This window comes from Amblyomma americanum, chromosome 6 (assembly GCF_052857255.1).
Source record: "Amblyomma americanum isolate KBUSLIRL-KWMA chromosome 6, ASM5285725v1, whole genome shotgun sequence".
NCBI lineage: Eukaryota > Metazoa > Arthropoda > Arachnida > Ixodida > Ixodidae > Amblyomma > Amblyomma americanum.
Window position 1 is genome coordinate 42489185 of NC_135502.1, and position 12909 is coordinate 42502093.

The window sequence follows — 12909 nt, forward strand, 5'->3', positions numbered from 1 at the left end:
TATCAAGGCGAAACGACCCGTCGGCTCTCGATTATGCTACCGTCTTGCTGGCAACGCAGCCGCATGCGCCAGCGGCGGTATGCGGGAAGCAGCGTTTGCTTGTTTTTGTTGCGTCTGTTCCCGGCACTACAGATTCACTTGTGGTTTATCGTCGGATTTGATTCTGGATTTCGGAGGATGACTGAATAATTTTACTTCAGGCCTTGAATACCCACGGCACAATGCCTGCACAGTACTCAAACTTGCAGGCGCTGGTTACACTTTGGCACGCTTCGTTACCGATCGCTATATCTCAAGCTAGTTTGCGATTAAACTCGGCTGAATTTGTGATAAAGAACCTGGCGGCAAATGGAAAATATACGCTGACCCAGACTTCGAGGAACGACTGAATAACTTTACTGCAGGCCTTGAGGGCCCAGCGCAAGACCTGCACGCTACGGAAACTTGCAGACGCCATTTACACGTCAGGACGACTCGTTGCAACCTCTTGACCTGTCTACAGCTTGCGGTTAAACTCGGCTGATTTGTCGATGCAGAACCTGGCTCAAATGGAAGCTAGGCTGCAAGTTTGGCCATTCGTACAGGCAATACCTAAGCCTTTCTATGAAGGCAGATGATCTTCGAGGTACACTGTACTGCGGTAGATGAGCTGTTCTGGATTGCGAACTGTTCCCTGTAAAGCACGTGCCATCAAACATAATCGGGAAATCGAGCATGCAGTACGTTTGCAGGGGGGCATGTTCGTCTGTATTGGCGAGTTTCACGTCCTTGAGGGGGCGTTTCGAGTGATCCACAAAGGCGGCATTACGGAGCAGTGGTCCCGGGGATAAACTCGCGCTTGTTTGTCCATTGTGGAAACCTCGTGCGAGGTGAACAATTTCCGTTGTCTATGGTGCGAAGACATAAATAAGGGACAAGGAAAAAAATTTAAAAATTCGCGGTACAGCGTTCGAAAACACTCGGCCTGGAAATGGAGTGGTAGGTGGTCGATGCACACTTTGAACCGTGTTTAAAATCTATGACATCGAAGATGAAGACTTGTAAAGCGGGTGAACAACAATGCAGCCATACTTGAACGATCCATTTATCAGCCTCTCCGCTAAAGAAACAGGCTTTTTTTTGTTGATCATCGGACTAAATCTGTGAGTTAATGTTTCCCGCCCCAAAATGGCTGGCACGTGCCGTGTAATTGTTCTGTGTTGTTTTTTTATCTGGATATCTATATATAAAGCCTAAAAAAACCACGTCAGTTGTGGTTAGCGCTATGTCTTGTGGTTTTCTCTTGTCTTTGTCTCAAAGTAAGCGCCGGTGTTTTTTCAAGGCGAATGGCAAAATCAGGATATCAGGTAGACAAGACCCAGCGACTTTACAAAAGGTTACAAAAGGTAAGTTTGTAAAGAACGCTCAGAGGTATTAACGTTAGCACATTCAACAATCGAAGCAGGCAGGCGATTCCATTGTTCGATTGTGCATGGGAAAAAAGATTTTTGGAACTGCTTAGTCCTGGCATTGTATGGCCTTATAACTTTTGTGTGGTTCAGCCTTGATGATCTTTGTGGTGCAGAGAGTAAATACGAATCACGTGGCAATCCTGTTTTGTTATGATATAATAAGTGCAAAAAATTTAACCTGGCAATATGTCTGCGCATCTCGAGCGGCTCTAACTTACGCTGCCTCAGCATATTAGTAACGGAAGAACGTTTACGGTAATCGGATGAGATTGTTATAGTGATTGTTGTAGGGGAATCATACGATATATGAAAGGAATTGCATTCATAAGTTATTTTCCTTTGAAAAGATGCGTTTGTCCAGAATTTTTGGGTATGGTGGCGGCAATTCAACCACATTGTTTCCAACTAATACCTAGAGGGAAAGCTGGAGTCACCGCCCGTGCGAGTTTCTTAAAAGGGGCACTTTATTCATCGTGGAGATGCCAAGGATACGAGGTATCTTACTTCCCGTGGCAAGTGTTATACCTTAGATCATAACTATGACTGCAGAAACATAAATTTTGCAAAAAAAAAATAAAAATATGGCAAATAAACGTTGTTTTACAATTAATATGTCCCGCAATAAAGTTGATTGCTGTAAATTGCAATAAATGAACAGAAAAGCAGACACGTATAAACGAGCGCCGATTTTGCCCTGCTGAAAAAGGGCTTGCCCTTCATGACGCCAGTTATATCTAACCGTTAACCGTCGGAACCAATCTCCCCTCCCCTAGCCACCGTACCTCCGCTCATGTAGTGATGATGAACGACGGTGCGCACGACGCGCTTTTCACGGGGCTTTACAGGGCGCTACGGCGCGCACCACTCTGGCGCCATCTATGAGCGAGCGGCGGTTTTTCGTTCGCTCGGCCACGGCCGGTCTCTAGGGGAGCGCGCTAACCTCGCTCTCCTTCCCTCCACTTCCTCCGCACGCACTCGGCTACGCCTTCGACGGCGACGCGGCTCAACCCACGAAAGGGCGGCTAACAGCTGCGACCTAAAACATGAATTAAGATGCGGAACCCACTCCTAGTACAAGTAAGTGACGGCGGGGTTCATGCTGACGCATGCAGCCTCTCTCTTTAGCAAGGTTGTGTTTTAGGCCAGTTCGTGACCCATACCAAATATGTGCTTCGACATCACCCCACCACGGTGGCCCAGTGGTTAGAGCGCTCGGCTACTGATCCGGAGTTCCCGGGTTCGAACCCGACTGCGGCGGCGGCGTTTTTATGGAGGAAAAACGCTAAGGCGCTCGTGTGCTGTGCGATGTCAGTGCACGTTAAAGATCCCCAGGCAGTCGAAATTGTTCCAGAGCCCTTCACTACGGCACCTCTTCCTGCTTTCACTCCCTCCTTTATCCCTTCCCTTACGGCGCGGTTCAGGTGTTCGGCGATATGCAAGACAGATACTGCGCCATTTCCTTTCCCCCAAAACCAATTTACCAATTCTTCAATAATCAGTGCACGTTAAAGATCCCCAGGTGGTCAAAATTATTCCGGAGCCCTCCACTACGGCACCTCTTTGTTCTTCTCTTCTTTCACTCCCTCCTTTATCCCTTCCCTTACGGCGTGGTCCAGGTGTCCAACGATATATGAGACAGATACTGCGCCATTTCCTTTCCACAAAAAAACAAATATTCTTCTTCAATACGAAAGAAAACTCATTTATAGCACGCATGAAAATAAAAATGTAAGGTAGGAAAAGTTTATGGGGTTTAACTAGTCCCCAAGCAGCTTAGGCTATGAGAGACGCCGTAGTGGAGGGATCCGGAAATTTCGACCACCTAGGGTTCTTCAACGTGCACTGACATTGCACAGTACACGGGCCTCTAGCATTTCGCCTCCATTGAAATGCGACCGCTGTGGCCGGGATCGAACCCGCCTCGTTCGGGCCAGCAGCCGAATACCATAACCACGGATCCACCCCTGTGGCTCTGAAAATAAAAAACAACAACTAATGAATTAGATGTTTTTGTCGCGATGACAATTAAACACAGAAATTTTTCACCACAAACGCAATAGCTAAAAAGTTAATTTGTTCAGTTCATTTAATCATTCCTTTCAACTACCTACTCTGAGTTTAACTACACACAATAGTGAACAAAATGGTCGAAGTTGCCTCCTCATATCTTGCCTCAGTATATTTCGATGTCAGTGCACGTTCAAGATCCCCAGGTGGCCGAAATTATTCCGCAGCCCTCCACCACGGCACCTCTTTCTTCCTTTCTTCTCTTAGGCCCTCCTTTATCCTTTCCCTTACGGCGCGGTTCAGGTGTCAGCCGATATGTGAGACAGATACTGCGTCGTTTCCTTTCCCCCAAAACCAATTTTCATATTTATAATCTTTGGCCATCGTTATCTGGGTAGACTGCGGTTTTCTAATTGTGTGTACAAATGGACATATATTAGTGTGGGCAGAGAAAAAGAAAGAAAAATAATGTTGCCGAGCCCGCATCGCCAATGTACTCGAACAGTGAGGTCGTCGCTTTCCGAGCACGTGTCTTCTCTGAACAGTGAACCGTGCTTAGTGCTTTCAGTTTCTTCGTAAGCCGCGGTTGGAAGGCGTGCAATAAATGCCAGGCCGCAGTGAAGCAATTGCACTCGTCCGATTCTATTCAGTCCTTGTCACCCTGCACGTACCTTCTAAACACGAACACGCATATATGGGAGTAAGAAGAAGGAGTAAGCTTTCCTCTATCGCACTTCCTTTCATTAAAGAGTGTGCTCTATATATACAGAACAGCTTACCCCCTTTTACTCCTTTCTGTTTAGAGTGTATGTCTGACAGACTGATTCCAGCGACAGCGAGGGAATGGAACTAGAAAAATGCAAAAGGAATAAGACTGAAATCAAAATCGAATGAAATCATTACATAACCCTGCCCCGAGTCTCCGTGGAAAACAAAGGATCATATATCGCACACGCATGCTGTATTAAGGCGCGCAGTTGCAGAGATTTTCATGCATAAAAGTCTTCGCGCTTGAAATGTGCCGTTAGTGATAAGTTATCAGCGATGTTTCATAACGGCGCCGTGTATTTACATAGGCGCTTGTTTTCGAGGAAAATAATCTAATTAGGTACACAAGCTTAGTGCCATATAAGAACTGTACTGTCAAGGTGTTGCAAGCGTTCCACCACAGCGTGGAAACGTCCTATTTCCATGCTTTCTCTGTATTGTTGGCCCCACAAAACGTAACCAATGGCGCTTAGTGCCCCTTCTCTCTCGTTAGCGTGCCGACAGAAATGCCCCTTCTCTCTCGTTAGCGTGCCGACAGAAATGCAACAGTCCACTTACGATATACACATATTTTTTAGTGCAAAATCCCTACAAGAACGTCTCAATATGCTGGCGAACCGCTCAAGCAACGGAGCGAACGGCGCTGTTCCGTACGCGCCGATCCTTCTCGGGACTAGTTCTTGGCGCCGTCGCAGCGTGGCGTCAATGTCGTGAAACTCTCCAATGTGTCGCAGTATCAAGCTTGCGTACGAACACAATATTTCTTTCCTTTCTTCTGATCTCCAGGGGACAGGCTGCTAGGGAGGCATTTGGATCCCGTGAGGAGGGAACCACTTCCATCGACGGCGAAAGAAGACGTCGGAGTTAGCTCGGCTCAATAAAGTTGTTTCTCTCTCTCTCTCCTTTCTTTTGACTTTAGGAGTCACTGCTACAGCGGATAGATCGTAACGATGTTATATGTCGGAACCTTGAATGCGTTCCATTGTTTAACAAGGGCTCTCAGCGAACTAAAATAGCGCCAACAAGAGCTGTGATAAAAGGTCCCTTGTCCACCTGCGTATTAAGACGTCGACACGAACGTCCGGCTCTAAGCGTGTGAAGAAAGAAGCGCCTTGTGACTGCTCTGGCCACTTGTGTGACAGCATGGGAGTCACATGTTTTACAGACTCCTTTTTTTTTGCTTTTCGCGGAAACGTTAACGTCTGCATAGCTCACTGAAAATGCAGTCGGACGAGTGTACAGTTACACAACGCTTGAAGCGCTAGACAGCTTCGGAGCGCCAGCCAATACTTGTTGCACGCATTGCCGGAGCGCGACGTAGCAGACGATCGCTCGAAAATAAGGCACGTATAGAGGAAGGTTGCCAGTTTCGACGTCGGACCGAAGAGACGCAAGAAAGCGTCTTATTTCTGCGCTGCTCACGTACTACCTTGAAAAGGAGCCGCGTCGCTTGCGCTTATCGGCCGGGTGGCGGAGGTGCGTTTGCGCTTGCTCGTCACGGTCAGATGTGCGGTCGCTCGTGGAGAAGCGAAGAACTAGCCGCGTATAGGCTGGCACCGACGGCGCGATTGGCACGGTTAGCGGCTACGAAGTTCCTGCGCTGCGTGCCAACAGATAAATGGCTCAATGGAAGAAAAACAAGCGGCACCCCGCTGAGGATTGAACGCGGCCCGCTTCTGCAGCGTATACCCTAACTCTGATGTAGCGAAGATGGCATTCATCAACCTACGAGGACGTCCATGGTTTCAACGTCGGAAACCGAAAACACCCCCTGCTGATAGCAGAACTGAATTTTTAATAAGCGGGTCGACAGACATGTATACACGTATGCAAGAGGAACCACCAACACTTTTACTTCAATTCGTGTACATTTACATCAATATTCGCGATCTTGCGAACAAGTGCCTCAAGTGAATGTGTTTCGTCACTCATGTCAGAGGCGGTTGTTCCAAGCACGAGGCGGTTAGTCGGATATCAACCGCATACTCAATTATTTTGCAAAACAAATGCTCATGCTGCTGCTGCGGCTGAAAATTCTGCCAGGTTTTCAGCTTAATCTCAAACTAATTGCGCATTCCCAATCGGGAATAGGGAGCATGTTTTCTTGCTCCGCGAGCCTGAACTCGGTTTCAGTGGGCGATTTGGATTCAGATCCTGGGTTACAATTGCGGATCAGATGCAAAGCACTTCGCAGTGGATCCCCCCCCCCCCCCCCCCCCACTTGCCCCACGCAGCCAGGCTTGCGCACGTCTTTTCCAATTGTCTAATTTCGGCATGTTGACAACGCGGCGGATTCTGTGCTCTTTCACGGATTCAGAGTGATCCAATGAGTGATCGAAGGATCACTGATTTTATGCTTTATTCCAATGAGTGATCCTTATTCCAATATTATGCTTTATTCCAATGATTGATCTATTTATGCCTTAGTCCAATGAGTGATCCAAGGATCACTCATTGGAATGAGGCATAAATACTGCTGTGCCTCATTTGCTACAGTCTGGTTCAGTTGAGCCTGTTGCTCCAGTTCTGCTCCGTCTCCATAAATTGAGCCTCCGTTGCCAAGTCAATAATCGGGTTTGGCTTCACATCGACAGAAAAAATAACGGCGCTTAAGAGCCTCGGCTGAGGTTCTCGCAGAAAGCGCTACCCGTTTTATGCAGCCTACTAGTCTTAGTCTACACTCTGTGGATAAATTTATGGCGATAATACAAAATGAAAAAAATTGGCAGTGGCTTAGCTCGACTATGCCAGGATATCCGTAGCGAAACCTAAGGCATAGCTTGGTTAGCCTTGGTTAATCTTGATTGCAAGTCCAGGTTAGTCTGGTTGTCTGGCTAGTGATTGTCACGTGACCAGTCACGAGGTTGGTCACGTGGTGCGGTGCGACCAATGTGGTAATGCGAGCACGGTGGGAATGCGAGCACGGCGAAATTGCGAGTCCGTGGCCAATGTAGCTTTCGCTACAGAACGTCGTTCCATAATGCCTCTGCGGTACATTTATCTTTCTAGCTTTGTTCACGAATTTTCAATCGTTATGTCTCCTGCGTTTTACGTTGGGCTGCATTGTCAGGTACTAGTAAGTTTGTGAATGTTTCTTTCTGTCTTGATGTCCTATTCACAGTAACATACATGACAAGCTATGCATGTTACTATGCTGCATGTTAGGAAATAATTAGAGCATAGCAGTCGACTCATGCGAGCAATAAGTGTGTATTTTTGTAACACACAAACTCGTAGCACAGTGCCAAAGTTCTTATTCTACTTAGAATTGTCACCAACCCACCTCTCTCAACTTCTCTGTCGGGTTCAACTGTGATGTCACTCCGTGGCTGCTCAGACTAGTTTTACATCCGCGAACACTGCTGAACATCGGCACTGATCGACTCGTATCAGAAAATACTAAGGCGGCACTTGAACCGACCGCCAATACGTGCTTCTTGCACACACTAGTGCCGCTCAAACATGAATGTGCTTCACTCGGCCTTCGGTACTCCATTTTGAGAATTTTGAGAAGATCTCCGACGAACCAGGTTTTTTTCTTGCGCCATTCCCTCAGCTGACGGCACCGGTGTGCTGGCCGTAGGCACGGCAGTAATAACGCACTTTTGCTTCTTGCGAAACCGCTTCGGAATGAGGTGTTCGTAGTCCTTGAATCCGAAGAACAAGTACACTCCCTGCAGCCCGATCAAAACAATGACGACAATGTCCATAGCAAGCACGTTGAAGAAGGCACTCACAAAACCCAGCAGCCAGGTCATGCCCATGATGAAGGCCAGTTTCACGTACAACCTCATGTGTGACTGGTTACCACCACCTTTGAACTCAAATATAGATGCACGCTTTGCTGTCCTGCGAATCTTCACGACTGTGTGGACGTACAGACCAACGTCCAGTGCAAGTAGAATCATCATAGGCATGAGGAAGAAGGCTAGCTGGCTCCAGAGGTTGCCTATCCAGCAGCCGAACAGGCCGTAGCGAGGCGACAACACAAAGTCAGGTGCACCCCAGTTAATGGCCGCGCTAGTCGCGACTATCACCATAGGAACGCCCCACGCGATTAAACTGTACAGAAGAAATCCGCCGCGCTTCGTCGAAGTAATCCGCACTGCTGCCACGTGCTTCCATATGTCGAAGGATAGGAGGCTCGTCCAGAAGAACGTGGATAGGAACCCGTAGTGAAGAATGATCGCGAACGCCACGCACACGGGAGTGTGCACATCGAAGCTGTTGGCGAGAAGGAACAGCAGGTGACTCCAGAACAACGTAGAGGACAAGCACAGCGTGCACCTGGTAGAAAACGAACGAGAACTCTTGTAGAACACGTACACGACGCCCTTTAGAAAGAGGCACACGAGGGATAAGCCAATGCAAATTATTGTGAGGTAGTTTTGCACACTGTACGCCACGTACCGCAGCGTCGTAGTGTTCGTAATGTTGATCATACCGTCATTCGCACCCGTCATCGAATGGTTAGAATAAAAATGCTCGGGTGCCTTTATGTAGCACTTGTCGCCGTGCCACGAGAAGCAAGACTTCTGGCTCACAACAGGTCTCATCAGGGAAACGAGATTGGGCCGGAACGAAGTTTGCACGTGAACACGAACCCACGTCTCTCGGATGGCTCGTTTCGGAATGCACTTCAATGAGGACAGTTCGGCACCGTTGCAGAGGCCGCAGTACACGTTCTTGTAGACAAGATCTGAATCGTTGTCTTTGTGTTTGACTGGCGCGAAGTACGTCATACACTTCCTAGTGAGTTCGGCATCCGCGCCTTCAGGGCAGCGATGGACGTCCACCAAGTGCGGGTCACAAGGCCTGAGAAAGGTGTCCACGTGCCTCGAGACGATTGGCGGAACGTCAACCTGAAACCCACTTTCGGGGGTCCCCGAGGAATTCCAGAACGTTGCGGTGTTGTCCAGGTCGTAGTTACACAGAGCGCAGAAGGCGTTGAAGTACGTAACCATCTTTCTAGTAGTCACCGGTATAAAGTAAAATGCTTCCTTCGAGTATGTCGCATTTTCACACGAATCGCGGACGCCGTCATCCGGCCACTTGGGGTCGCACACAGAAATGACGTAAAAGTTCCTTCCAAAGTGGTGGTCAACGTTTCGTGCCACGCAGGTCGCTGGTGATCTCGATGACAGGGAAGGCCCGGCGTCCCAGCAGCAGTCTCCGTAGTATTCACAGTTCTTCGCGCAAGAACAAGTGACGGCGAAGATCTGTTCGTCGCAAATAACTGGCGCCGGACTACAGCCATGCAGTTCGTGAGGGCAACGGAGAAGATCTTGAATGATGTCGTGAGGTATGACGGGATGATCACTGTGCGCAACACTCCAAGGAAGTGTGACGTTGCACTCCCACTCCGAGCACAGGGCACAGGCAATGAAAGCAATGGTGATGGCAATCAAGCTCGAAAACTCTTTCATTGCTTCACGGGAATGGAGTCCTAGTTTTTCCGAGGAGGGCTTTCTTCTGGTTCTGCGTCCTCAAGTCTGGAGCTGCATATGGTCAAGAAGGCCGACTGCGTTATCCGAGTTGTATTATGTCTTTTCTCCACAGACATTATGGAATATCCTGCCATACAAAGCCTCAAACATTTCTCGTGAATAGAGATGTGAAAGCTTGTCGCACTTGTTTGATCTTGGTGAAACTTGTGTTTTTCGTTTCTGCGAGTATTACATGAACAATTAACGCTATCTGGCCTGCAGGGGAGGATCTGTACATGCTCACGGTACCATTCATAACGTACCTGAGGGGGTGACAGAGGCCTGAACTGGGACACACTCGCGTGCAGCACATCCTTTCGCGGTCGTTTCGTTTCGTTGTTGTTTGCGAGGTGGCAGCCTTGCTGCGTTGTGCGTCCTGCACTTCGTTCGAAACCCGTCCGGTGAAGGCCGAAGGCGATGCGCACGTGACATCGGGATGCGAAAGCGAGCGACATCGCTTGAGAGGACCGTACCGTCGGTGCCAGGGAGGGGACTCGACGACCGGTTTCCGCGCACGGGCTCGGCCCTCTCCCCCAAGGAAGAATAGCGCATACTGAAAGCTTCGCTCCGAATTCAATTTGAAAGTTAAGCGGGCATATCTCTTCGACATGCCGCAGCTTTCTGTGGCTGCCAACTAGGGCGACGTGGTTGTCCTGGCATTTTATGTTTTTGTTTTCACGGGTTCTACTAACAGAAAAATAAATGCGCTTTGCACGCCAGACAGTAATGGGGGCTGGCGTATACACGGTGAAACTTACATTTGTGCAAAGCTCTGTTTGAAATACTCTGTCAACAGCCGTATGAAATTTTTGCTTCTGTTACTGAGGGAATTTCGCTTCAAGAGAGAACAGCACCATAAAACTGCAGCTCAAATGATTTACAATTTCAGTCGCTGGTAGCACGGCTGCAAATTTTCTTTCCCAAGAAGCTTGGTCACATCATTCTTCAGTGGTTGTCCCAAAAGATGGGCGCTTTGCAAAGCAGCTAGCGGTGCGCCACTTATCTTCCCTTCAGCCGTGTCTGCCCTACTGAAGATTTTCAAATCACGAGTACCATACTCCCATACGTTTCCATATAAATTTTATGAAGTCAGTACGGAGCATATGGAGTTGCCATGGACTATATGGAAAGCACGTATGAAAAACTGAATACAACGGCGCGAGAAAACGAGGACAGGAGCACGCAAAAGACTTATATGGACTCCGCACGGACAGGACATGTATTTCCATATATTCTTCCTATAGACTCCATATTCCCATGTTCCATTAAGCGGCTCATATGGAACGTTTCAGTAGGGTATGATACGCCTCCACTGCGTTACACGGTGCTTGTCAGGCGAGCTCTCTTGCATCGTCTACTCACCAATTCTGTCGACATGTCGTTATGGATGCTCGAGATCTTTCACGCCACATCGCCTCTGTGCGTCAATTGTGCTGTCACGGACGATGTGCACCATTGTCTTTTAGTGGGTCCAAATCTATTCCACGACCGTGAGACACTTCTGCGTAACTCGAGGAGATAGAACGTTCCATTGGACGACTTCCCACGAATCGTGTGCCCTGAGGATTCACGAAGTAAGCGGCTATCATTGGCGGAAATGTTCGAAGTTTTTAGAGGACACTGGTCTTATGAGACAGTCGCAGAGACACTTTGCTCACTTAAGAGACTCAGATGGAGCAGTTTCTGACAGAACTGCGTAAGGCTCATCCCGCCCGTAGATACCACCGCCACGGCGATAACTAGAGAATTTTGAAGCGAATGGAGGTCTCCTAATTGCCCAGACGTGCAAAACTGGAAGATACACTTAAGATCCGCCTTAACGGTACGACGCGATAGCGTAGTGGGTCAGTTCCCATATGTGCAGAAGGTCCTTCTCTAATTTACGTTCATAGATCCCTGGGAGTCCTCATAGTTCTCCTGGCGTAGTGGTACAGCGGTTAAGCGATGCGCCCGAGCGACCAATCATTAATTCAACTGCAAACTACCACAGTGTGCAGTTTTCTTACAACCCGGTGGGCAGGTCGTGACGACGCCGCAAGGTCACGTGACCTAGGTGGCCCACCTGCCTCGTATGTTGCTCTTCAGGCTCCACCTGCCAGAGTCACGCTCGTGATTTTTCGCCCATAACGCCGACACTGCCGACGCCAGATTTCCTGGCAAACGAGAGCTTTAATGCTATCGGGTTATAAAGAAACAGTGCCCCTAAATTTCTTTGTCTAGCATTGTGCAATAGTCCTCTTCACCGTCCTGGCTAATGAGACGTGTCTTGACAAGAGAATGGATATCATAATGCTACTGTTTCATTGCTTACATTTCATGAACTAAAAGCTGAGTCACCTTTCAGCTCAGTGGAATTGGTCGAATAGGCCCTCTACAAGCATTAATAAGACTGTAGACTCAGAGGAAGACTTTAATGAAATTTATTGGAAAATAAGGGCGATGACGACAATTTAGCCAACCAACTCGCTACTTTTTGTCGCTGCTGTGTTTCGTTCTTACCTATTTGACAACAAGGTTCATTTTAGTGCAAGAGCTCTATTTAACACGGTTCCAACCAAAAGTACTGAGTGAAGCCTCAGAGAAACTCGGTTAAGCGCGGGTTGGAGTGTCTCACTAGCCGAAGCCAATGGGAGGGTGACCTTGAGGGTGACAAGGTCATCCTCAAGATCCTTAGCTTTTGCACGTCTATTCATATTTTATGTGGTTATCTGACCTTTCATATGGATATTTGTGATGAACTTTTCTTTGTTGCCTAGCGAGACAAACACGAACACATGCAGTCAGCAACGAGTTTTTCACTGGATTATCAAAACTCTAATCTTCACAGTGGAACCTGAGGACAAATTCGTCCATATTTTGTTCTCAGTAAAACTGATTTCTACTGTTGTTTCTCTCTGGGTGGGTTAATGTGGGCCCGGCAGCAAAAGAAGCATTTACTCGTGACGTCTACACCGAAAAGGACTCCGTGATTTCTGTATTGAAGTGAATGATAGTGTAGCCTAACCTCTGGGATCAGAGAAAAAAAAAAGCTGTGTTGGCGCACCGCAATCTATTTGCCAAATAGGCCGGTGGTGACAACACCTGAATTCATTTTTTAAACACTTTTCTTGTTGTGAGCCGCCGCGGTGGCTGAGTGGTTATGGCGCTCGGCTTCTGGCCCGAAAGACGTGGGTTCGATCCCTGCCGCGGCGGTCGAA

General features: G+C 48.1%; 1 protein-coding gene across 1 annotated transcript; it reads right to left on the bottom strand.

The window, feature by feature from the left end:
• Positions 1-6438: 6438 nt before the first annotated feature.
• Positions 6439-10139, bottom strand: LOC144136698 (uncharacterized). The gene is made up of 2 exons (XM_077669232.1): positions 9976-10139; positions 6439-9724 (listed from the first exon to the last, which is right to left on the bottom strand). The coding sequence occupies exon 2, from the start codon at positions 9650-9652 to the stop codon at positions 7700-7702; it is 1953 nt and encodes a 650-aa protein (XP_077525358.1). The 5' UTR covers positions 9653-9724; positions 9976-10139; the 3' UTR covers positions 6439-7699.
• Positions 10140-12909: the final 2770 nt, after the last annotated feature.